This window comes from Python bivittatus, unplaced genomic scaffold (genome assembly GCF_059951505.1).
Source record: "Python bivittatus isolate LINGU-HERP-01145 unplaced genomic scaffold, Pbiv_v1 ctg000700_np1212, whole genome shotgun sequence".
Classification (NCBI taxonomy): domain Eukaryota; kingdom Metazoa; phylum Chordata; class Lepidosauria; order Squamata; family Pythonidae; genus Python; species Python bivittatus.
In genome coordinates, this window is record NW_028277098.1 from 22,647,289 (window position 1) to 22,673,344 (window position 26,056).

At 38.3% G+C, this 26,056-nt stretch overlaps 1 protein-coding gene across 1 annotated transcript in view; it reads left to right on the top strand.

The window, feature by feature from the left end:
* TLCD4 (TLC domain containing 4) overlaps window positions 1–24,972 on the top strand; it is a 37,755-nt gene extending 12,783 nt beyond the window's left edge. The window contains exons 3-7 of the mRNA XM_088154123.1: window positions 3,933–4,022; window positions 4,652–4,710; window positions 6,753–6,847; window positions 17,720–17,793; window positions 23,587–24,972. Of these exons, the coding sequence (XP_088010249.1) occupies window positions 3,933–4,022; window positions 4,652–4,710; window positions 6,753–6,847; window positions 17,720–17,793; window positions 23,587–23,920 (652 nt within the window). The 3' untranslated portion in view covers window positions 23,921–24,972. The remainder of the gene's footprint in view (window positions 1–3,932; window positions 4,023–4,651; window positions 4,711–6,752; window positions 6,848–17,719; window positions 17,794–23,586) is intronic.
* The last annotated feature ends 1,084 nt before the right edge of the window (window positions 24,973–26,056 follow it).

Here is a 26,056-nt window from a genome sequence, read left to right on the forward strand (position 1 = left end):
TACCTAGAAGAACTGATGCTGTTTTGAAGGCAAAGGGTGGTCACACCAAATATTGATTTGATTTGGGTTTTTCTTCTGTTTGCTCACTTTGCATTTTGTAAATTGATAAACATAAACAATATATATTTTTGAAAGCATTCTTACTTTACAGCATTTTTTCACACCTGCCTAAAACAACTGTGTATGTTCTGTATGTATATATTAAAGCCAGAAAGCTAACTGAAAGGTAATATACCAAACAAGCACGATCTCTTGAAATAATAGAAAATAGAAATTCTGTAAACCAGGAAAAGATACTTTTCTTTTTCAAGCAAATAAGGCCAGTATTTTAAAATCTCATCCATATTTTTGGCATTTGGCTTCACAAAGTTTTTAAAAAACATTTCAGTTGTGAAGGTACAGAAATGTCTTTGCTGCCATTAGACTGAATGTACAGATGAAGCTCGAAAAATTAGAATATTGTGCAAACGTTCATTTATGTCAGTAAGGCAACTCAAAAGGTGAAACCAATATATGAGATAGACACATTACATGCAAAGCGAGATATGTCAAGCCTTACTTTGGTATAATTGTGATGATTATGGCGTACAGCTTATGAAAACCCCAAATTCAGAGTCTCAGAAAATTAGAATATTACATGACATCAATAACACAAGAATTGGAAATAGAACAATATTGGACCTCTGCAAAGTATAAGCATGCATATGTACTCAGTACTTTGTTTGGGCCCCTTTTGCAGCAATGATTGCCACAATGTGGCGTGGCATGGATGCTATCAGCCTGTGGCACTGCTGAGGTGTTATGGAAGACCAGGATGCTTCAATAGCGGTCTTCAGCTCCGCTGCATTGTTCGGTCTCATGTCCCTCATCTTTCTCTTGGCAATGCCCCATAGATTCTCTATGGGGTTCAGGTCAGGTGAGTTTGCTGGCCAATCAAGCACAGTAATTCCATGGTCATTGAACCAGGTTTTGGTACTTTTGGCAGTGTGGGCAGGTGCCAAATCCTGCTGGAAAATGAAGTCAGCATCCCCATAAAGCTCGTCTGTGGAAGGAAGCATGAAGTGCTCCAAAATCTCCTGGTAGACGGCTGTGTTGACCCTGGACTTAATGAAGCACAGTGGACCAACACCAGCAGATGACATGGCTCCCCAAATCAACACAGACTCTGGAAACTTCACACTGGACTTCAAGCATCGTGCACTGTGTGCCTCTCCATTCTTCCTCCTGACTCTGGGTCCTTGGTTCCCAAATGAGATGCAAAAGTTGCTCTCATCAGAAAAGAGGACTTTGGACCACTGGGCAACAGACCAGTTCTTTTTTTCTGTAGCCCAGGTAAGACGCTTCTGACGTTGTTTGTTGTTCAGGAGCGGCTTGATAAGAGGAATACGACATTTGAAGCCTGTGTCCAGGATCCGTCTGTGTGTGGTGGCTCTTGATGCACTAACTCCAGCCTCAGAGGTCCACTCCTTGTGAAAGTCCCCAACACTTTTGAATGGCCTTTTCCTGACAATCCTCTCCAGGCTGCGGTCATCCCTGCTGCTTGTGCACCTTTTTCTTCCACACTTTTCCCTTCCACGTAACCTTCTATTGATGTGCTTTGATACAGCACTTTGGGAACATCCAACTTCTTTTGCAATTACCTTTTGGGGCTTTCCCTCCTTATGGAGGGTGTCAATGATGGTTTTCTGCACAACTGTCAGGTCAGCAGTCTTTCCCATGCTTGTGATTCCTGCTGAACCAGCCTAGAGACCATTTAAAGGCTTAGGAACCCTTTGCAGGTGTTATGGATTCATTAGCTGATTAGAGTGGGACACTTTGAGCCTAGAATATTGAACCTTTTCACACTATTCTAATTTTCTGAGATTGTGAATTTGGGGTTTTCATAAGCTGTATGCCATAATCATCACAATTATACCAAAGTAAGGCTTGACATATCTCGCTTTGCATGTAATGCGTCTATCTCATATATTGGTTTCACCTTTTGAGTTGCCTTACTGACATAAATGAACATTTGCACGATATTCTAATTTTTCGAGTTTCACCTGTATACATGCATGTAAAACATTCTGTGTGTGTTAAAAGATTCTGTGTGTTACTTGGATATGAGGGATTAAAGGAGAAATATCTATTTCATATAGCTTCAATGACAATTATTAATTAAGCTAAAATCTAACCTCATTAATCAATTAACATTTATAATTGGTTGCAGTATTACGTTGTTGCAATTTTTTCAGTGCACTTCTGTAAAGAACTATGAAATATGCATCCAATATTAATGTCTCTTTTAGTGGGTATTCAATACAATGAAACCTTATTTTTTTCTTCATTACATTCATTGTGTTGTACCAACCATTGGTTGGTAATGTTGCATCAAATTATTGTGAACATGTTTAGATTTAGTTATTTTAATTTTAGCTTATTTACCATAAATACTTTAATAATGAATTGTAAACTGTGAAACCTTGATAGATAAAGTGTATGGAAGTATAATAAATGTAATAGACCCCAAGTGAGCGGATTTCAGATGCAATGGACCAAATTTTCTATTCAGACATACCCCTAAACTAACAGGCACACTTGTGGCATCATAAGTACACTGGATAAGGCGGTTAAATTTATGTTATTTTAATGTCATTTGCACTGAATTAAATCATCTGTGGTAATTTATGTCACTTATGTAATTTAATAGACATGCAGAAGTAAGAGATCTCACCTCAACTGGTCTGTTAAATCGAGGTTTCACTGTATATGTTATTGTTTCACAACCTGGTATCCTCCAGGTGTATTGAAGATGACCATAACTGCAATTCAATACACCTGGAAGATACCAGGTTGTAAACCAACATAACCACTGGCCATACCAGTAGTGGTAATGAAGATTAGCCCCATATATCTAAGGGGCACCAGAGTGGGTAAGGCAGGAATACAGTAAATGTGAATCCCCTCTTGGTGTTGTCAGGTTCTTCTTAGCTGAGGATCACAGCTGACTTCATCTTTGTTTTCTCTGTCTCCCATAACACCATGTAATGGGTGTACTGACTGTGCCCTTAAGAATTTTATATCTCTTGGAAGGTCTCTCAGACTACTGGCAATTCATTTCCATCATAAACCCCTTGAAAGACAGTGATTTTCCTCTGGGTTATGAGTCTCCAAGCTATATGGAGAGGCTTGAAAATAAGTATCAGTGTTGTTTCTCTTCCTGATCATTTTTAGAAATGCATAGTATATCTTGTGTCTCTCCTGGATAATAAGGGCAGTACATGCCTTTTTGAAAGAAAATTATACAAGCTAATAAAAAAGTACAAATGTATATCACGGCATTAAAGGATCCACAAAATTAATAGGCAGAGCAATTAAAGAAAAAAGGCCAGGAAACAAGGCCTTTTGGAAATTATATTATAAACTGAAGAAACTCCAAAAGGTTTGACTATAGTGCTTGAAAATCATCTTTGCCCTTTGATGAAAAAAGACTAATTGAAATGCTGATGAACGACACATGTTAGTAATTCACTGCTGCAGATCTAGTGTAGAATTCTCCTTCTCCTTCTTTTAGCCAACCCACATGCCCAGAAAGGCCAGCGTTCTTGATATCTTTGTAGATTCCAAATGTAGCTAAGAACATATGCACCCTAAAGCAGTTGATCGATAATCATATTAGCAATCCGTTGGTTTATCCCAAAATGCAACAACAGTATGACAAGGCAAAACTATATGGATGAATGTCCCAATTACTGAGTTACAACCATAGGATAATTATAATCAACCCTAATTAAATTTTTATGAGGTGCCCAGTACAGTAGAAACATTTTTATTGCACAAATCTCATTTTAAGGTCATAGGAAGTGTTTTACTTGTTTTGTTTGTTTCTCTCATTATTGTGCCACCAAATTAAAGGGAGCATACGCCTAATGGGATTGCTTTTGTCTTTTTAGGACAGCGTCTACATTCCATGCCTTGGTGGTTGGAATATTTTGTGTCTATATTTTGTTATATGATGAAGCTATTAATGCTGACCGTGTTTGGTAAGAAATACCTTGGTTTGTAAATCCCATTTTCTCTGTCTCTTGTTATTTCTTTGGCTGGTCAAATTATCTCATGTTTTAATTAAAAATATAAGGGATGTATATCTGTTTACTACCCAAACCTTTCCAAAATTGCAGGAGAGGCTTATATTGAACTGTAATGTGGAGGACATCTGGGGCTTTTGCTTCACTAACACCAAAAAAACTGGGGCAGCCTGACCACAGCTATTACCATGTACTCACCTCCTTTGGCTCACTTCCTGTGCTGGAACGGAGATGTTTTTGTTCATCTGAGTTGAAACTGAGATACTAGAAGCAAAGGTGGAGGAAGTTAGCAACCTAATTGGCTGAACAGTGGTTGACCCCTCTCAATTGGTTGTCTTCAGAATACTATACCTTACTTTTTTTTTTTTTTTAATATATCTGTTCAGGAGCTGTTCTCTTGCCTGTTTGCCATTTACCAGAGTCAGTTATGTAAGATTTCTCTTCCGACATCAAAAAAAGTGATCATGATATTTGGGGAAAGATAAGTGTAAGCAATGTGCAAAATGTTTACAGTGTGTTATATTTAATCGACACACACTTGTAAGTTTGCATAAATGTAATGCCTTGGGTGTCTTTGTTTATAGGGGTGATCCTTCTACAGTGCAACTAAATCTTGCTATTACTTCAGGCTACCTCATTTCAGGTAATGTATAAAGTATTGTGTAATTTATTGTAAGTCATCTGTATTTTGAAAGAACCTTTTAGCAGAATGTTTGCCAAAACATGCTCCTCTTCAGGAAAGTCTATCTGTACGAAGCAGAATTGTTTACCATATTTTTCCTTACACAGGGAAGCAGAATTGTTACTGTATTTCCCTGGCACAAAAAAATTATGCTGTAAAATGTGATTATTTTATTTCATAATATGACAGTATTGTGTTAAGTTTCAAAATGCTTTTTTCTGTAAAGTTCTCATATTCTCAAGCTTGTGTAACAAGAATTACTTTTTTCTTTCCATTTTTCTTCCTGCTTCCATGGCACTAGCTCTAATCTGGTGTCAGTAATTTAATAACTATAGAAAAATAACTAAGGGGAAAGAAATGAGGGCCATTCATGGAGGAAAACTTAGCTTCCTAATTACACATTTCACCTTAGTTCCCCTTGAGATGTAAATTGATTAATCAAATGGAAAGTATATTGTCTCTTTTGTTTTGGAAGTTGAACTTCTTCACCCACTCTTCCCAGTTTTAAAAAGACTACAGCAGTATATACATAAATGCAGTATGCATCTCCTCTTGTAAGTCTTAAATTTAAAAAAAAAAATTCTAAACATAAAGTGGGAGGAGATTGCTATTGTAAGAAACATCAGGCAACTTTAGGATTAGCTTGATAATAACTTCCTTTGGTGATGTAAATCTGAGGTTTATGTTAGTAGTTATGATCATTTTTATATGGTAAGGGATCATAAGCCAAACTCGAGTCTCTGTTTTTTAATAATGTTCTGGCAAGTCAGTGCCACTTGAAAGCTTTTATCCAGATAAAAGAAAAAGAGAAGTAATTTTGTTGGTGCTTCCTCATATAGTCTCTCTGCCTTCAGTGTTAGTACTGTGATATCCCTTTCCACATTGCAGTGTGATGCTGTGGACTTTGGTGTTCTGGACGGATTGCATTATAATTGTTGCCAACGGAACTGGCAGGTGGACCCAATTTTTGAAAAGTCGATTCATGATCTTTATGAACTTCATAGCTCAATTCACAGTTGTACCTATTGTTTCCATGCATTCAGAACTCCAGCTTTTATATTAAAAATGAATGGGATTTTTTTTTCAAAATAATGAAAGTTTGACAGCTATAACATATATCTGCTTTTTCTATTTTTGTTGATTATTGTTTTTAATGTTATGTTAGTGGCCCAGAGTCACTTAGGTGAGTTGGGCAGGCATGTAAATTGAATAAATGAAGCAAATAAATAAATCACATCACATTATATAGTGAGATGTATCCAAAGGTGATGATGAATGCTGTTTTCAACAGTAGAACAAATTTTTAATCTTGCCACTGCCACTACATGCAGAAGATATTTTGGAGCAGATGTGATGTGTTTTTGGGGGAGGACAAGAAATGTTCTTGCTAAATATTGGAATAACCCTTTATTTATACTGGAGATTCCTAACTTCCATATGATTTATTACTTCAATGCTATTACATTCATTTTCTGCAAGAGAAATAGTTTATGCTAAATATTTGATGCAAAACAAGGACACCAAATACTGTAACTATATTTTATATCTAGCTTTTAATACTGGATCTTTTCAAATAAAAAGTGTGCCGTATGCAAGTCCTTGCATTGTGGGAAACATGGTAAAGGTTTAGAAGATAAAAGACTTTATATACTTAACCCACATAGAAGGATTTTCATATACCTCAGTTCTCAGAGCTGCCCTGTCATTATATAATTGTGTACACCAGTTCAGTGAGAATATGTTACCTTGGTACTTCACTTGTTTTAAAGTGGCATTATAAAGGCATTTCATATGATCAGAGTAGTAATGCCAAACTTTCTGTTTTGGCAAGTATGCCTTCCTTTTTAGGTGGGGATTACTGCTGAGCAAAAAAATTATTCTGAATGTTTGTTTGATTTGATTTCTCTTTTAATATTTTCCCCATGTTCTTGCATTATGAAAAGCTTTAAAATAAAATATAATAATTGTAGAATTTTACTGATTCTTTCTTTATTCCTTTTTAGATTTGTTGCTTATTGTATTTTACTGGAAGGCAATTGGGGATATATTTTTTGTAATTCACCATGTAGTAGCTCTATATGCATACTACTTTGTACTGGTAAGTTCCATGTTAATTTTATGATAACATAATAAGTACATGTGTGTTTTAGTAACTGACAGTGTAATTGGTTATTTATAGACTTACCATCAAGATTCATAGCTCTTCTTAAGGAAAGAGGAGAAAGTAGCTGCTCTATGAGGCTTATGATATAGAGTACAGTAGATAATAGAGGAAAGGAATAAAACTTGAAATGTAAAAAGGTGAAGAATATCTATTATTTCAGTACTGAACTAATTTGTGAAATATGTAGCTGTCTTATGTTAATTTGCTTATGGGAAGTGTAAGCCTGATCAGTGTTTCTCAATCTTGGCAACTTTAAGTTGTGTGGACTTCAACCCACAGAATTCCACAGCCTAATTTCTTAAAGTTGCAAAGTTGAGAAACACTGACCTAGATCAAGACGATCACAAAAGCCTATCCCTACAACAATGAATTTAATTAGGTTAAATTCTCAAGTTACCTGAGGAACCGCCTTGTCCCGGTTCATTGTCCATTCCACCTGGTCCGGCAGGAAGGTCATGTTGCGGACCCTGTTGGCTAGAGAATTTCAGCTGGTGGGGTCTAGGAGGAGAGCCTTTTCTGCTGTCACTTCTGCCCTGTGGAATATCTTGCCCCCTGAGGTGAGATTGGCCCCCACTCTTCTGGCCTTCCGGAAGAGCGTTAAGATCTGGTTCTGCCGACAACCTTGGGGATCCAATTGGGGCTCCTGACACTGGGAGTGGTTAGTCCCTTGAGGATGCTCTCTCCATTTTTTAACTTTGTCTTGTAGTCTTTTTTTAACTTCGTTTTGTAGTTTTTAAACTGTTTTTATTCCTCTTATGTGTGAGCCACCTAGAGTCACTTACATAGTGATATAGGTGGCGTGTAAATCTGATTTATAAATACAGTAGAATCTTGTTTAACCGACCTTCGCTTATCCGACATTCCATCTTATCCGACACCCCTAAAAAAAACACAACACGCATAAATCGGTGATGAGAAAAGTGTGCCGCTTGTTTGCGAGCGTGAGTGTGCTCTTTCTTGTTGCTCCTGACAGTGTGGCGCCGCAACGCAAAAATCGATTGCAACAGGTGCAGCAGGCGTGTGTCAGATTCAGCCAGCATGGCGTGGTGTGGCGCGGTGAAGGCGCTGCTCGGCTTCGCCTAGTTAATTTCACCACCCAGGCCTAGCAGAGAAAAAGGGGAAGTGAAACCGTAAGCGGATACTTCGGGTGCTTAGCTCAAAAAACCGCAAGTGGATGCTTTGTATCACCTGCAAACAAAGGAAAGCGCAATGGCGCGAAAGCAAAGCAATCAGTGCGTGATTGAGAACTCCTGGTTTTGCGTGCAACAGGAAAACCCAACAAAGACAACAACTGCACAACCCATAGATGGCAATCAGAAAGACAAAAGCACTGGACTGAATCTGCCATTTGGGCGAGGGGGGATTACTGCGGGTAATCTGACATTTTTGCTTACCCGACATTCTGCCGGCCCGTTTATGTTGGATAAGCGAGACTCTACTGTAATATATATAGAGGGAAAGCATGTAGAACATGGCTTCTGGAATTCTTTCCAACCCGTTTACCTCAGTGTTTGTTTTTTCTTTCGTGTGATGAAGATTTTTATTTTATTTAATTCCACCTATGTGACACGACTACGCTACTAGCTGCATTGGCTCCCAGTAGGCTTCTGGGTGCGATTCAAGGTGTGGGACCACCTTCTCCCAAGAACATCTGCCCATTCCACGTGTTCACATAAGGAGGGCATGCTCTAGGTTCCCTTTTTTAAATTTGGCCATCTCATGGGACCTAGGAAGCATGACTTTTCGGTGGCTGTCCCTGTCCTCTGGAAAGATCTTGCCACTGAAATATGACGAGCCCCCAGCTCTGCTTTCCTTTAGAAAAGTGGATAAGACCTGGCTTTTTCCCCAGGTGTTTGGGTCTAATTGAGCAAAGTCCCCTTTGTGTTGTTTAATTATTATGTTTGGTCACCATTTTATATTTTATATATTGGGTATCTTTTTAGTGTATGTGTGGTTTTGTGTGGTATTGTTTGTTTTTGTTGTATGCTGCCCAGAGACATATTGTTTGAGTTGAGTAGCCCTATCAATCCATTAAATAAATAAATAATCAATTATCTAATTAAGATCAGAGCAGGGAGTTTCTTCTCTCCTGACTCAGGCAAACCAAAGAGAGTACCCGTGGCTTGGTGGAGAAGACGAGGAAGAGACTGGCTTGACTAAACGAGGGTTTGTGTGCTGGTCAAAAGTGTAGATCACTCACAGTTACCATGCCATATGTCTACCCCAGAGCTCCAGAACCAGGCCGTCACAACTTTGCAAAAGGCCGGTACGGTTGGAGCTGTCCATATCTCTGGAGGGAGGCTGTTCCGTGGGCAGCCATCCTGACAGAGAAGGCATGCTTCCTCGGACGCACCGTATGACACTGCCTCAGCAGGGAGCTGAGCATGCCCACTCTGCCAAATCTGATGGGACAGGCAGAAACCATCAGGGAGAAGCAGTCCCACAAATAATCTGGCACCATGCCATGCAGGGCTTTAAAGGTGACAGTCAGCATCTTGACTTGCACCTGGAAGTCTGCTGGGGACCAGTACATCTCACAGAGCAATGGTGTTACATGGATGTACTGTGGTACACTCAATATTGCACATGCTGCTGCATTCTGGACCAGCTGAAGTTTCCGAATGCTTTTCAAGAGTAGCTCCATGTGGAATGTGTTTTGTTTTGTTTTAATTAGTATAAATTAACAAAGCAAGATAAAAGAATGTAACAGCAGTAATACTTTCTTTTATATAATGAGATAACTTGTTTGGTCGATATGTATGAATGCATTTTCTCCCCAACAGCTAATCAGGGTGTGTTCATATATGTTGGCTATATGCATGCATCTCTGTGTTTGTGAGTGTCTAATCAAGGGGAATGTGTATGTATCGTGTCTGTGTGTCTCCTCTCATGTTTTGTCTGTTGTGCACCTGGAAGCATGGGGTGTGCTACCGATAGTCCATTTTGGATCATGTGACCAGGAAGGAAGTCAGAGGATGCTTAGAGCAGTTGGCAGCATTCCAAACCACTGACCAACTAGGTTTTTTTTTTCCTGGAAATTTTCTCCATAAACCCTGGTCAGATCTAGCCTATTTTTAAGAGAATTATCCTGCTGGTAGACATACAGATGGAAAGAATCCTGAGTCTCTTGCATAATTTCTTTCCAACAATCTGTTGGAAAACTAAAAAGACTTCTGTTATATAGATTTTTAAGGGCTTTCAGAGAGAGAGGGCTAGCCTAGCTGATCTCTCAGACAACCATCTTTTGTAGTTCTTTAAAATGTGATCTGGGTTGATCAGGCTGTTCTGATTGTTTACAGCCATAAAGGTACTTGGAGCACAGGCATGTTTACATGTTTGTGAGTCTTTAGTCTAACAAACTTGTGAGTCTAACAGACAATCAACATTTGCCCTTTCTGTCTGATAACTAAACATAAAACATTAATAACCAACCAACGTGTGAGTCTTGCAGTTGCAGTTAGTAACAAATTCTGGCATTGCTGGTGTTTTTGTACTTTCCGTGATGGAATACTCCTATTACCTTTATGCTCCTACTGTCATGATGGCTATTCTGTATTAGAGTCATTTTATGCAATCGAGCCATCCTGGTAGGATCCTAGAAACTTAAAAGTGGGGCGAGCCAACCGCCCCTTGGGAAGAGAGAATAGAATGCTTCTTAAAATGCAAGGCAGTGATTTCTGCTGCTTCTGCAGTGTCAGCTTGAAATAGACTTTTCACATTGGCAAGAAGAACATTACTGACAGAAAAGTAATTCAGGAATATTGCAATGGAACCACTATTAGCTGTGCGATTCAGCAAGCCAATTGTTGGGGCTAATTCTTATGTGCAAATGCCAGCTCAGGGAACCTTTAGAAGATGTACTATATTTTAGCGCTGAAAACAGAATACGGTACTCCTACTTGAGTACTTACACTCTTTTCTTTTTCATATTTATAGCCAAGTATAATTTTCAACAGGAGAATTGGGAGAAAAAGCCAAACCTGAATAAAAGGCATAATAAGAGAGTTGTATATTTTTGTGTGTTTTTTCTGTGTTCATGTCCTGCTTTTGTCATACATGTTGTTCATGCCCTATACTTATATGTAATGGGATAGCAATTAGGTAATGACAATGTTACGCACATATTTTTTGTAATATCCTCCGCTCAGTGTTTTATTTTTTCCCCCTGTAATTATGAAAAGTTGGCATGCAGGATTTCAGGAGAATGAATGGCAAAGAGAATCTTGTCTCAGTACACTGAACCCAGAATTTATACAAATAAAGCCATAGAAGTTTCAAAGACTGTAGAATATGATTCAGGCTTTTTTTCTGAGGAGTTTTTGCTTTGAGGGCAAAGTGGTAAAACTCCATTTTTTTCCTGAACATATTTGACAGTATCGCCTGAGCTTCACTAGCCCCTGCCTATCTTTTGGTGGGATGGAAAGCATTATTTAAATTGCTCATTTAGCTATACATTTGTGTTTGTTTATCTGTATATGTACCACAAAGAAATATGATTTGTACCAAACTGTGATGGAATGGAATTATGAAGGGCAGGCTCAGGGAGAAAAACATTTTCTTACATCTCCTGAGGAGCGTGGGAGATACAAGAGGATGAGACTGGCACCTCCCTGAGGAATTCACAATGTTGTGGTTGTAGCTAATAAACATAGCTGAATTTACATGGTCTGTTGGAGTTCCTTGGGCTAGAGCTGACATGATGTCCAGCTATGTTTATTAGCAACAACCTCTAACAAGAATCTTCCCAGACTGAAACCCCAGCTCCCAAGTAATGCCATCCACAACATTGTGAATTCCTCAGGGAAGTGCCAGTCTCATCCTCCTGTATTTCCCACGCTCCTCAGGAGATGTAAGAAAATGTTTTTCTCCCTGAGCCTGCCCTTCATAATTCCATTTCATCACACAAACTTTTATAAATATGCTGGCCACATACAGTGGGGCAAAAAAGTATTTAGTCAGCCACCAATTGTGCAAGTTCTCCCACTTAAAAAGATGAGAGAGGCCTGTAATTTTCATCATAGGTATACCTCAACTATGAGAGACAAAATGGGGGAAAAAATCCAGAAAATCACATTGTCTGAGTTTTAAAGAATTTATTTGCAAATCATGGTGGAAAATAAGTATTTGGTCAATATCAAAAGTTCATCTCAATACTTTGTTATATATCCTTTGTTGGCAATGACAGAGGTCAAACGTTTTCTGTAAGTCTTTGCAAGGTTTTCACACACTGTTGCTGGTATTTTGGCCCATTCCTCCATGCAGATCTCCTCTAGAGCAGTGATGTTTTGGGGCTGTTGCTGGGCAACACAGACTTTCAACTCCCTCCAAAGGTTTTCCATGGGGTTGAGATCTGGAGACTGGCTAGGCCACTCCAGGACCTTGAAATGCTTCTTACGAAGCCACTCCTTCGTTGTCCGGGCGGTGTGTTTGGGATCATTGTCATGCTGAAAGACCCAGCCACGTTTCATCTTCAATGCCCTTGCTGATGGAAGGAGGTGTTCACTCAAAATCTCACGATACATGGCCCCATTCATTCTTTCCTTTACACGGATCTGTCATCCTGGTCCCTTTGCAGAAAAACAGCCCCAAAGCATGATGTTTCCACCCCCATGCTTCACAGTAGGTATGGTTTTCTTTGGATGCAACTCAGCATTCTCTCTCCTCCAAACACAACGAGTTGAGTTTAGACCAAAACGTTCTACTTTGGTTTCATCTGACTATATGACATTCTCCCAATCCTCTTCTGGATCATCCAAATGCTCTCTGGCAAACTTCAGACGGGCCCGGACATGTACTGGCTTAAGCAGGGGGACACATCTGGCACTGCAGGATTTGAGTCCCTGGCAGCGTAGTGTGTTACTGATGGTAGCCTTTGTTACTTTGGTCCCAGCTCTCTGCAGGTCATTCACTAGGTCCCCCTGTGTGGTTCTGGGATTTTTGCTCACCATTCTTGTGATCATTTTGACCCCACGGGGTGAGATCTTGCATGGAGCCCCAGATCGAGGGAGATTATCAGTGGTCTTGTATGTCTTCCATTTTCTAATTATTGCTCCCACAGTTGATTTCTTCACACCAAGCTGCTTGCCTATTGCAGATTCAGTCTTCCCAGCCTGGTGCAGGTCTACAATTTTGTTTCTGGTGTCCTTCAACAGCTCTTTGGTCTTGGCCATAGTGGAGTTTGGAGTGTGACTGTTTGAGGTTGTGGACAGGTGTCTTTTATACTGATAACAAGGTCAAACAGGTGCCATTACTACAGGTAACAAGTGGAGGACAGAGGAGCCTCTTAAAGAAGTAGTTACAGGTCTGTGAGAGCCAGACATCTTGCTTGTTTGTAGGTGACCAAATATTTATTTTCCACCATGATTTGCAAATAAATTCTTTAAAAGTCAGACATTGAGATTTTCTGGATTTTTTCCCCCATTTTGTCTCTCATAGTTGAGGTATACCTATGATGAAAATTACAGGCCTCTCTCATCTTTTTAAGTGGGAGAACTTGCACAATTGGTGGCTGACTGAATACTTTTTTGCCCCACTGTAATCAATCAGTCAATCAGTTTGATTTCTCATTATTTGTGAAATATATTTATTGTACACGTTGAAAATCTTGTTCTTTCTAAGATAAGTACTAATGCTTTCACTGAAATACATCTCATTGTAAATATATCTAATGAACATTGAGTGTTACACTCATATACTTGGTACAATTATTTTCTATAAGTAGTGGAAATGATTTAGATTTCTCCCTTGCCCTTATATAATGTAGGATGTACATTTTTCAAATGTTTTTAATGATGTTAAACCGATTGTCATTAGTAACATTCCTGCCACAGTCCTTTTATTAATACCACTAGTACTCCAAATTGCCAACTTCTTTGCTTTTTTTTAACTTGGGTCTTCAAAGTTTCTTTACAATATCTTTCCTCTAGATAATGGGCTTCTAATTTGGGAGGTCCAGTGAACACATATGATAGTGTGTCATGTACACTCTGACAGAATTGTTGCCATGGTGTACGTGATTTGTCACAAAGCACCCATTTACCAGAAAGCAAACTGATCAAGTTGCTTCAACCATCCCATCTGTCTTCCAGGATATTCTTTACTAGTTCAGTTTAGTTCTTTTTTATTGGCAGGCAAGCATGCTTTCAAAAAAAATATCTTATTTTTATATTGTGAGAATGACTCTAGGGCAGTGTTGTCCAAACTTGGCCACTTTAAGATGAGTGGACTTCAACTCCCAGAATTCCCCAGACAGCCATGGGGAATTCTGGGAGTTGAAGTCCACTCATCTTAAAGTGGCCAAGTTTGGACAACACTGCCCTAGGGGTATAAGAAGGGCACAGAAAAGTTCTTGGTTAATAAAGATTATGCTAGGAATTGGAGTTCTGATTTGCAGCAGGATAGCTTCCCGCTTATTTAAAAAAAAAATCTAAAAAGAATAGATTCAGGCATGGAGATTCATTAATACTAAGACAGACATATTGGCACCCATGGTTGCAATCTGGAAATTCACCTTCTAGAATTCTCACATCTGCTTCCTCCTCACGCCTTAAAATAAATCAGTCATTCTCTACTATTGCTGACAAGGAGCCAAATCATGGGACTTAGGTTGGCAGCTGTGTCTTTGTTGCTTGTGCAGTACTGATTCTAATATGGGTTCTTCCTGGAACAGGCTCTGTTTTGTATCTTGCAGAGTAACCAGAGAACTAGTTCTTGCTATGCATGTAGTCCTTGATCTACGACCATTTGGTCAGCAACCATTCCAAGTTACAATGGCACTGAACAAATGGTGGTTATGACCAGTCCTCGGAGTTCCAGCTCTCCCAGCAACCCCATGGTGATGTGATCGTGATCTGGGTGTTTGGCAATTCGTTCGTGCTTATGACCGGTTGCCAAGTGCCCCCCGATCATATGATTGCCATTTGCAACCTTCCTTGCTGGCTTCCCTAGAAAGTCAATGGGGAAGCTGGCAGGGAAGGTCGCAAGTCACTGAGCTAAGTCTCCCCCACCCGTGCACCGTCCCCCAGGCCCTCTGTACTCACATCATGTTGGCCACTCATACACCCCACACCCCGCCCTGACCAGTGCCTCTCACCACCCGTGCTGTGCCTTTTATGCACCCCCTTGCATCCTCATGCACCTTCCCTGACTGCAGTACCTCTTGCGTGCCCCCATGCCCCCTCCTAGACCCGTGCGGTGCCTCTTGCACACCCCCTCACACCCCCAACCTGCATGACACCTCTTGAACACCCTCCCCAACCCACATGGCACCTCTCATGCATCGCCTCGTGCTCTTGCACACCCTTGACCCCCTCACACTGTTGTGGACCTTCCCCAACCCTCGCACACTCTCCCCGTACTGCACCTTGCACACTTTCTCCAACCATCTGCTGCACCCCCATGCATCCCCTTACTCCCTCCCCCCCCAGCAGCAGCCACTTACTTGCCTGTGGGCCTGGGACTTGCAACTTCCTATTGGTTTCCCCACTGACTTCGAATGTGGGAAGACAGCAGGAAGTTGCCTTGCCTTCTGACCTTGGGTTTCAGTTAACAATGGCAATCAGGACTGCAGGGATTGCCATTGCTAAGCAATGTGGTTGCACTTTACAATAGCATCACTTAGCAATAGAAATTTCGGTCCCAATTGCCGTCGTAAGTCGAGGACTATCTGTACTTTAGGGTTGGTACCCTGGCCATGAAACTGCAATAAACAGCAAAGTATACCCACTCCTTGTTTAGTGACTAAGTTCTGATCCAGCAACCAGGTCATTAAGTGAAATGGTTGCTAATTGAATATGTGGGTGTGTCGTCCAGCATGTGAAATTTGGTTGTAAATGCACACATTGGTTGCAAATGAATTTTTTTATTAGTGTTTATTACTGTCCTATTTGCTAATGGTCGCTAACTAAGGTAGCTAAACGAGGAGTGGCTTTATTGGTATTATTCTGCACAGAATACTGGTCAACTTTAGTTTTGAAAATATTTTGTAACTTGTTCCCAAATTGATACAGGTAATCCTGACTTACGTCCATTCTTTCAGCAACTGTTCAAAGTTACAGTAGCGCTGAAAAAATGGATATACGCATAGTTCTCGAAGTTCTGGCCATCACAGTGCCCAGATTGTCATCATGATGTTGGAGGGAACCATGATCGCCATTTGCAGTCTTCCCTGCTGGCTTCCCACAAGCAAAGTCAATGAGGAAGGCGGCAGGGAAGGTCGCAATTTGTTCTGGTAAATCATTCCCACTTTTTCTCCTGCCTCCCAGGCCCTCCCCCACCTCTCCCCTGTCCCCACAGCACCTCCATGCTCCTTACTTGGGACTCCTCCCTCTTCCCACTTAATGACCCACACATCTTGGGGTTATGACAGCAACTGGGACTACCTGGGATTGCCGTCACTAAGCGATGTGGTCACGTGATGTTGTGTTTTATGACCACATTGCTTAGGGATGGCAATCCTAGTCCCAATTGCTGTCGTAACCCGAGGACTAGCGGTAATTGATGTCTGTTGTATATGTGCTAAATTATCTTCAGTAAAGTTGTGCATGTAGCACTTATTGAAATTAGGAAATTTCTCTTGATCACGGACTCTTGAAAAAAAGCCAATATATTTATAATTTCAGAGTAGTGAAGCAATGACAAAAATTACTATATTCCTTGTTTATCACTAGTAAATAAATCTTATTGTCATATTTTCTAATTAAACTTTCCAAATTAGCTTCAAAGTAATCTCTTACGTAAAAAGTACTGTAAGAATCAAGATGGGAGGATATGCATCAGTTGTTCTTCTATAAGAAGTATGACATTTGGGATATCAAAGGGACTATTCTCAACCTAGGAATCCTGTAGAAATTTGCATTCTGGAGATGCCCAAATTATAGCTGCACTTTTAAAGAAAGTAGGACTTAACTTTTTACTACAAATTAAGAATCTGGAGCTATCTGCAATTAGTAAGTGCAACTGTACCAGTTTCATCTGGCCATTAACTATTATTTGTGGGCTGAACTATTTTAGCCCTGCTTCCCTTTTATTCAAAAGCAGTAGTCTAAATCAGATATTATCTTATGTATAAAGAAAATGTATCACTTAACTGTGGTGCCCTGGTTATCAAAACCATCTATGTTTGCTTATCATGTATGCTTACAAAGGAAGGTACAATCACAGTGCCTCATAATCAGCACATCCCTTGTTCATCAATAACCCTTCAATTCATAGGCTTTACCTTTCATACTTGTCCTCTTTCAAGTATATTGTATAAAACTTTAAAGTTAAACAGCAATATCTAGAATTCAAGCTAGATGTAAATTTGGCAATCGATAGACCATGTACAATCTTTATGGTTAACACCAGAAATCAGTATTGTTGGTAGCATACTGAACCAACTGCAGATTTCAGTCGTATATAAAATGCACAGCAACATGGAAATTCAGAGATCAGGGCATTGACAGTAGCAGCCTTTATTCAACAGTAGTAAGACCATTTATATGCCATGTGGAAAAACAACCAAATGAATTTAAACTACTGAAGTTATCCTTGTCAAATGATTTATCTCACTAGTTTTTAATAACATAGTGGATGGATCTTTATAATACTGACTAGAAGATGTGTTAAGTGAGTGTGGTAGATTCATTAGAGAGAGGTTTGAATGACTTGATACATTTTCCTAAATAGTGTTCTATGTAATTGCGTATTCACTACTATTATTTTATGTTATACCAGAGTAAAATGTTAGTATTTGGAAGTTGTATATTTTGCATTGCTTTTATAAGACTGTGATTTCTGATTTGCTTTTCTACTTCCTCTTCCTAGGATAGAGGATTATTGGCGTATTTTGCTAATTTTCGTCTGCTTGCAGAAGTCTCTACCCCTTTTGTGAATCAGCGGTAGGTGATACTTCCTATAAGTTATTCTTTCATTACCTTTTAGCTTGCTAGAAGTTCAGTAGTTCGGTGGCTACTGATCTAACATATGTGCACTGCTCTAGGTAGGTGCTTCTAGTACAGTATTGTTTAATCATTGCTTTTTTTATTGTCATCTGTAAGCAGAATTGCATCCTGTCGCATTATTTCTACATATATATTCTGCTATTTTTTTCCATGCTGGCAACTCAGTAGGTTGCTACTTTGTGTGATGAAAGCTATGTTTCAACTATGGAACAATATTTAGAATTAAATATATACTTACTATAATTTATGGTGATTTTAATTGATGTTTTAAAAATAGGTTTAGCACCCTTTTTAAAAAAGAATGCTAGTGCTATATATTTATATAATAATTTATAATTATATATTTATATATTTATAATTTTATATTTATATATTTTTATATATATATATATATATATATATATATAAAAATATATAAATATAAAATTATAAATATATAAATATATAATTATAAATTATTATATAAATATATATATATATATATATAATATTTAGGAGCCAGTCTGGTCTAACGGTTAAGGCTCCAAGCTAGAAACCAGGAGACTGTGAGTTCTATTCACAGAACTTAGGCATGAAAGCTGGCTGGGTGACTTTGGGCCAGTCACCTTCCCTCATCCCATGACGTTCGGCTGGGGTGACAAGCCGGTTGGTCAATTCCTGTCACAACCAACGAATCAACATTCAGTTGATCAAAAAAAAGGGACACCCATAGGAAAATGCTAGGAAGGAAGGAAGGAAGGAAGGAAGGAAGGAAGGAAGGAAGGAAGATATATTTACTATACAAGCATTATTGCATTGTATAGTAAAAACAATACAGTGTTTTTATAGTTTGCTATATATTATGATACAGTATCACTACTGTTTTAGCAAAGGAGTTCATGAAAATGACTTAAAATTAGTAATTGATTAATGGAGGTTTTTTCAAAATTTATATATATATATATATGTATGTATGTATGTATGTATATATAGTTTTATTAAAATGTTTAAAAGAGAAGACAGAAACTAATACAAACTAATATAAAATAAGAAGAAAAAAGAGAAAGAAAGCAAAGAGAAAGCAAAAAGTGCAAGAAAAGAAAAAGAGTTAAATTTGATGATTAGACAGGATAGATTATAGAAAGAGTATCATGATGTAACTTTAGAGAGAGGTGGAAATATAATGTACTTATAATTGCTATGAAGAATATCAGAAGCTACTTCTTTGTATCTTTTTTCTTTGTTTTCAATTTTTTTAACTTTTTTTTCTTTTTGCTTTCTCTTTGAGTTTTCTTCCAAATTTATGATTGTAATTTATGATTGTAAAATGTAATAAAATTACATTTCATTATGAAGCACCGTATTTATCGGCGTATAACACACACTTTTTTCCTTAAACTTTGGGGCTGAAATCCTAACTGCAGGTTATACGCCGATACTCAAGCGGCAGGGCTGGGAAAGTTGAGCCTTCATTTGAGCCAGGGCTGTAACCGGGGCAGCTCCGGAGGCGAGAGGTGGGTGAGTGAGTGAAAACCGGCACTCCCCATCTTGCATGAGTGAAAACCGGCGCTCCCCAGCGCTCACGAGAGCGAAAACTGGAGCTCCCCAGCTGGGGGTGTGAGCTGGGGAGTGCCAGTTTTCGCTCGCACGAGCGCTGGGGAGCGCCGGTTTTCCATTACGCGGGCGCTGGGGAGTGCCAGTTTTCGCTGGTGCAAGATGGAGAGCACCGGTTTTCCCTTCTTTGCCCGCTGCTCACCTCCTGCTCTGTGGAGCTCAGGTGCTTGCGTGAGCGATGGGGAGCACCGGTTTTCTCGTTCGAAGAGGTGCTTTTTCTTTCATATGACGTATTTACCTTACAAGTGGTATAAATATTAATAAACAAAAAGTTCATAGCTCTCTTTATTTTGCTTCCAAGTCATTTATTTTAAATTTAATTTTTTTTACTCAAACTTCCTTCTTAAAATTAAGGTGTATGTTATACGCCCATGCGTGTTATAGGCCGATAAATACGGTAATTTAATTTTTTCTAGTAGTTGACATTCATAGTATCTAAAAAGGTACTGTTCAAACTAAAACCAATAACCATTTTGTTATTTATCTTAATTTCCATGCAAGGCTTTTTAACCAAGCAGAAAGGAGGTTTTTATCTAAATAACATGTTGAGATTTTTTTTCCTTGCACAATGATTCTTGGAATAGGTACTTTACTTAGTAAAAAGGGGCAACTTTCAAGTTGCATGTATTTTCAAGAAGTGCATGCTTCTGTTTTTTGCACGTTTATTTCATTCTTGTTTTGTTTTTTGTTTGTTCATGTCTGCTACTGTACTGTATAATCACTTCTGAGATATGTCAAAGGCTTGTTAAAATCTAAGTCAAAAGCACGATCCATCTGGGTATCACGATTGCCTACATAGTGAGATCTAGAAATTAACTTTTGAAATTTTCTAAAGAGTAATATGATTGTCATACTGTTTATTTAACTTCTATATGTTCCACAAAACAAGAGTATATATTAGACCACACTCTGCATGACTATATTTGTAAATAGTATTTTATACAATCTACGCTGTCTGTCCGTCCATCCGTCCGTCCGTCCATCCATCCATCCATCTTTGGCCATTGCTACTTATAGTTTGAGGGCACTAATTCATTGTCTTCGTTTTATTGATTTGGAATAATTAATGGCTTTATCTCAGACTTTGGATATGTTTAGAAATAATGTTTCCTTTTAAGTCTGAACAGTCTAATTGTTTTAATATTACTTCATTTCCCTTAGTTTTGGCCAAGACGATAAGTAAAATAAGGGTTTTATAGTATTAGAATGAAGAGTAGGTGAGCCTTGTTTGCCTTGTTACTTTTTACCTTGTTTCTATATTAAAATGTTATTTTTATTTTGTTTGCTTTCTCTGTCATGCAAAGAGTGACTCAAAGTCATTTCATTATTGCTGTTAGAAAGTACTAGGCCCATTGCAAACCATGAATCCTTTCTGATGCTACTTTTGCAGCATGGCATAAGGAGCAAAAGTAAGATCTGCAGTTTGGCTTCAAATTGGTTTCAAAGAAACAATTTCTTTTTACAGTTGTTCTCCGAAGCTATGTCATCATTGCTATTTGTTTTTGCTGCTTTGAAGTGAAGAGAAGCTCTGTTGCTCATGATAAAAGTACAACCAGGTCTTCATTAACACACAAATACAGTTGGTGAATGCATATCTTTATCTATAGTAACAGCTTATATTGCTTGCCTATATCATTATTGAAATGAAAATAGTCAAGGTGTTCTCTTCAGTTGTACTCCCTGACATCTATAAGCAATTCAATTACTCTTCTGAAATTGTCAACAGAAATTATAAAAACCCAGGTACAACGATCTAAACCAAACAAGTTCTTTTCCTTCCTTCCTGAATCTTCTGGGTAGTTTTAACTAGAAGATCACTTCAGAGGAGCCTCAATGTTTGTTATGAAAGTTCCCTTACACAGGAAGAAAATTAAAATTTATCATAGGCCTAATGCGCTTGCATTTACATAATGATCCCTGATAATGTATAAAGGAAACATCATCTTCCTTATAAATGTGAAGAATATGAGGCAAAATTCAGTGCTCTGTTAGATCTTGCTTTAAATTTATTTCACTTCCTGTTTCTGGACCAATGTGCAGAAAAGGAACTATTATGCCTTTCTTGACTTCTATCCATGCAACTGTAGAATGTAGAAACTATACTGGAGTAGAAGATAACATGAATAAAATCACACTGGGAGAAGGAATATTTCCCACTTTATCAGACCAGATGAACCTGAGGAGAGCAGTTATTGTGCACATTTTCATAATTTAAGAATATATTCTGTGAGTTTGGCTTTTGTGTGCTTACATGGTGGAAAACGGGAGAAATGAGGCAAGACCCCTTTTTTCTTGCACCTGCGCATTCTTGTGGGCTAAAAGAGAGTATTCTTTGTACTGCTGTTTGTTTAAGGATTTCACCTATTTAGTTTAGGACAATGCTTCATTACTATGTTTCTGTTTATTCTTATTTACCACAAAGAACAAGAGTATTATATATTAATACTAAGAATTATAACTAAGAAAATATACTTTTAGGGCATAGCTGTTACAGTATTTTTTAAAAATCCATTACTGTGGTAAGAAGCAAAAAGCTATGCTCCCTATGAATGTGGTTATATGTCAGTAGGTTGTATCAAATCAAATTATTTCACCAGATAAAAACATAGTGAAGGAAATTTACTGATGGAGAAAATTTCCTCTTCTTGCTGTAGTCTTCGTATGCACTCCTTAAATCTACTTTGTATAGCTGGGGCACACTCAAGAAAAAAAAAAAAACCGGGGAGAGATATATAAGATGTGCAGAGGGAAAGAGAGAGAACTCCAGTCACACTAATGAAAATCTACTTATATTACACTGGACTTTGTCTAGTAAAGAGACAAGATTCATGTTAGAACTATATCTGAATATTCTTACAGAAATCTCACTTGATTTTTTTTTAAATTACAGATGAAGCTATAATAAAAGGTAAAAATGCAGGGATGATATAATAGAGTTACCAGTGTTGTAAATCCTAAATCTCAGGGGAAATCCTCATGTTATCCTTGTCTTGTTGTGATAATGGCCTTCTAAGTGTTTCCAAAGGATATGTCTGGAGCCATCAACTTTATCTCATAGTCCCCAGCAGCTGAGGCAACCCAAGGACAGATCTAGGATCTTTATTCTGGAAGTGGTGTTTTTTCTCTTATCCTCCAGACATGATGAATAGGCAATGCCAAGTGTGTTGATGCATGTGGGGGAACGTGTCCTGTATTGACAATTTTGTGGCTCCATTTGGTTCTGCTAGTTTTTTGTTGGATCAATCTCTTCTATCCAGTCCCTGATCTGTCTCCCACCCCTCAATTCTCTTTGGGCTATTAGGTAAATTGGAACCCTGGCTTCCACAGCCACCCCCTCCAACTCTATTAGTCAATTGGTTGATGGAGGTTCAAAGTTCTGAAATTGACTAGCTTGTTCTTGGCTTTTCACATGTAATTGGAAGTGTAATTGAAACATCTTATCTTTTATACTTCTGTAGCTCACCTAACAGGGAATTTCCTTCCTGGTTACCAGGAGCCCTAGCTCCTCACTACCTCTCTTCATGTAATATTCCTAGGCAGTTTACAGCTCCCCACAGCTAAACCCCTTTCTCAAACTCCAGCTCTTCATCAGCACTTACCCAACTGCTGTGCAAATCCAGATGATCAATACACTAGAAAGATCACTAGATGGCAGCAAAGAGATACAAAAAACTTTCACCATAACCAGTCAACTCATAGTTTCAAGGATATAAAACAAACAAAAGAAACAAAAGAAAAAAACCCAGTTCGATTGGTTGATGGTATGACAGGAAAGAAAAAAAGAAATGATTGCAGTTATGGAGTAACTAAAGCATTATGCATACAACTTGGAGGGGGCTTTTCACAGGATATTGAATGGGGCTGGAATTTCAGCCAAGGAACCACCAATCATGAGCCTTAGAATATGGCTCATTAAAGGTGTAGAGATAGCTATGCAGCATGAGACCTGTTCCAAATATGTGGTAAGGATGGCATTGTGGGGACAGCCACATTTAGGGCAGCAACATTTCTTGCCCATTCTAGGATGGGAGGATTAGAGTGGCAAAGTAGGCATGTGTGTAGGTCTCAGAGATTGCCTAGATAAAATAAATACTGCCTTTCTGGTTTTGATTTCTGTTAATCCTCTTTCTTTTGTAGGTGGTTCTTTGAAGTGTTGGGATATTCTAAAGCTTCAAAAGCCAACATCATCAATGGACTGCTAATGACCATCATGTTTTTCCTAGGGAGGATCATAGTCATTCCAATTTATTATCACAGTGTTGCTTCTGAGTTTGGAACAGAAGCTTTCTACAGATTAGGATTTGCAGCTCAAAGCGCCTGGTTTATCTCCAGTATTGTATTGGATATTATGAACTTAATGTGGATGGTCAAAATTACACAAGGATGTTACAAAGTTATTTGTCTCATTGGACAAGCAGACGCCAAAGCTCATAAAAATGGCAGCTCTGACAACATGAAGAAAAACATTTAATAGTAGTTTGAGGTACATTAAAAGAACAATGCACACTTTTGCCATAAAAAAAATCCTCTTAAGGAAATATGAGGTTACCTTTCTTAAATTTAGCATTTCCAATATCACACTGCCTGGGTCTCCAAAGCTTTTTCATCTGAAGACATGGATTGTGTGGAATCGGAAACAACAACATGCTGCATATGTTGACCTTGGCAGGGTGTCCTAAGCATTTAGTAGTCAGCTGAACCCTTGAAGGATCAAACTCTTTTAGCATTATGTTCCTGTGAATTTTCACTCAGGTTTCTTAAAATGATATGTTTTTAATGCCTGTGAATGTCAGGTTCTTTGTTTACGTTCTGCTAATACGGCAACTTTCCTGGCATGTTTCTCTGCTTTCTTAATATTTGGGGTTCATAACTGAAAATTCATCTGCTTTGCAAATTATTTGCTTTGGATCTATACATTTTACTCCATTTTCTGCTGCCTTACATGCATGAACATGAGCTTGAGCTTTGGGATTCATAGACTAGTTTTATGTAAAGATACGAATCTGAGCTTGAAGATCTTTTTTCTTAAATAAGTTATTTTTATTGCTTCTTACTGTACATAAAAATAGCTACAGCTGTTTTGAAGTTTTTAAATATCCAAATTGTAATGTATTTGCATGGTAAAGAGTAGGGAGATTTTAAAAAAATGTGCCAGTATTCTCTTTCCCTTTTACAAGTATTGGGACTTGGATCTGTTTTCAATGTTTTGTTATATAACAGACAGATTTTATGCTATAAAAACTACTGAGGGGGAAAGAATGAATGAATTTGGAATATGTGGATTGTCACAAGACCCTCTATAGTTAAGAAAAGTTAAACTTGTTACTAATCAGTTCAATTTAATCTTTCTCTTTTTTTTCTTCAACACAATTTAGGAAAATATACTTCACCAAGGAGAAAATCTTAAAAAAAAAACCACTGTCTTTTCTGTAAAATTATGGAGAAATTCTTCAAAACAATACATTGATGCAGGTTTATATTATTAGAGAAGATCTTCAACATCACTCAGCTCTTGACAATGGCTATTTGCAGAAACATTGCCAATAAATATTTATTTATTTATTTATTTATTTAGTCTTTTCTATACTGTTTTAGTTCTAGCATTTCAAGGTGGCTTATGGTAATCTCAGTATGGTCAAAATAAAGTTAGACAATCACAAATTAATAAAAAAGAACATTACAGTAATAGTCCAGGTCCACCATCTTCACCAAAAACTATTTGGAACAAGTTGATCTCAAATCCTTTGGGACCCAAAAAACTCTGCACCTCAGGCAGCAAGGTATTCCACGGAGTGGGAGAATACACACTTCTAGTCACCACTCCTTTCACTTCATGCAGGCGGGGGACCCTTTGCCACCCTTCTTAGGAATGAATACACAGGATGGGGTGATTCTATTCAAGAAAGGTGCACAGGTGCTGAGCTGTGTAAGACTTCATAGGCTAAAACCAGCACTATTGACAACCAACAAGAAGCCTATTGACAACCAACAAAGTGACTAGAGGACTGGCGTTGCGCTACTAAATCCACTCCTCCCTTTTTATTTATTTTATTTATTTATCATATTTATATAGCCGCCCATCTCACACAAGGTGACTCTGGGCAGCTATGACCTTTTAATAGCTAGGTTAATGCAATTTGGATCAGTTGCAGTTTCCAAGTCATTTTCAAGGGCAGCCCCATGTAAAACTCATTGCAGTAGTCTAACTGTGAGGTAATAAGGGCATGAATCATAGTTGTAAATACAAAGTGAAAAGGGAAGATTTATATAAAAAAAAAAGATAATTGAAAATCTATTGTTTGCATTAACTTCACACCTGCTCTCTACTATTATGGACTCAAGTTTATTGTACATTGTAATAAATTGAACTGACCAAATAATCATCTAACATGTATTTTTAATGATATTTACCACATATTCATCTAACATGTATTTTTAATGATTTGAATAGCATGTATCTTAATTTACTGCTGATTTGTTCATTTGCATGTTGGGAGACTGCAGAGAACAAACTGCTCACTCTCCCCATCAATGCAACTTAATTATGTTCTTGATATTCTAGAATGTTATATAAGCACAGAGGTACTGTTCAGCAGAAACTTATCCA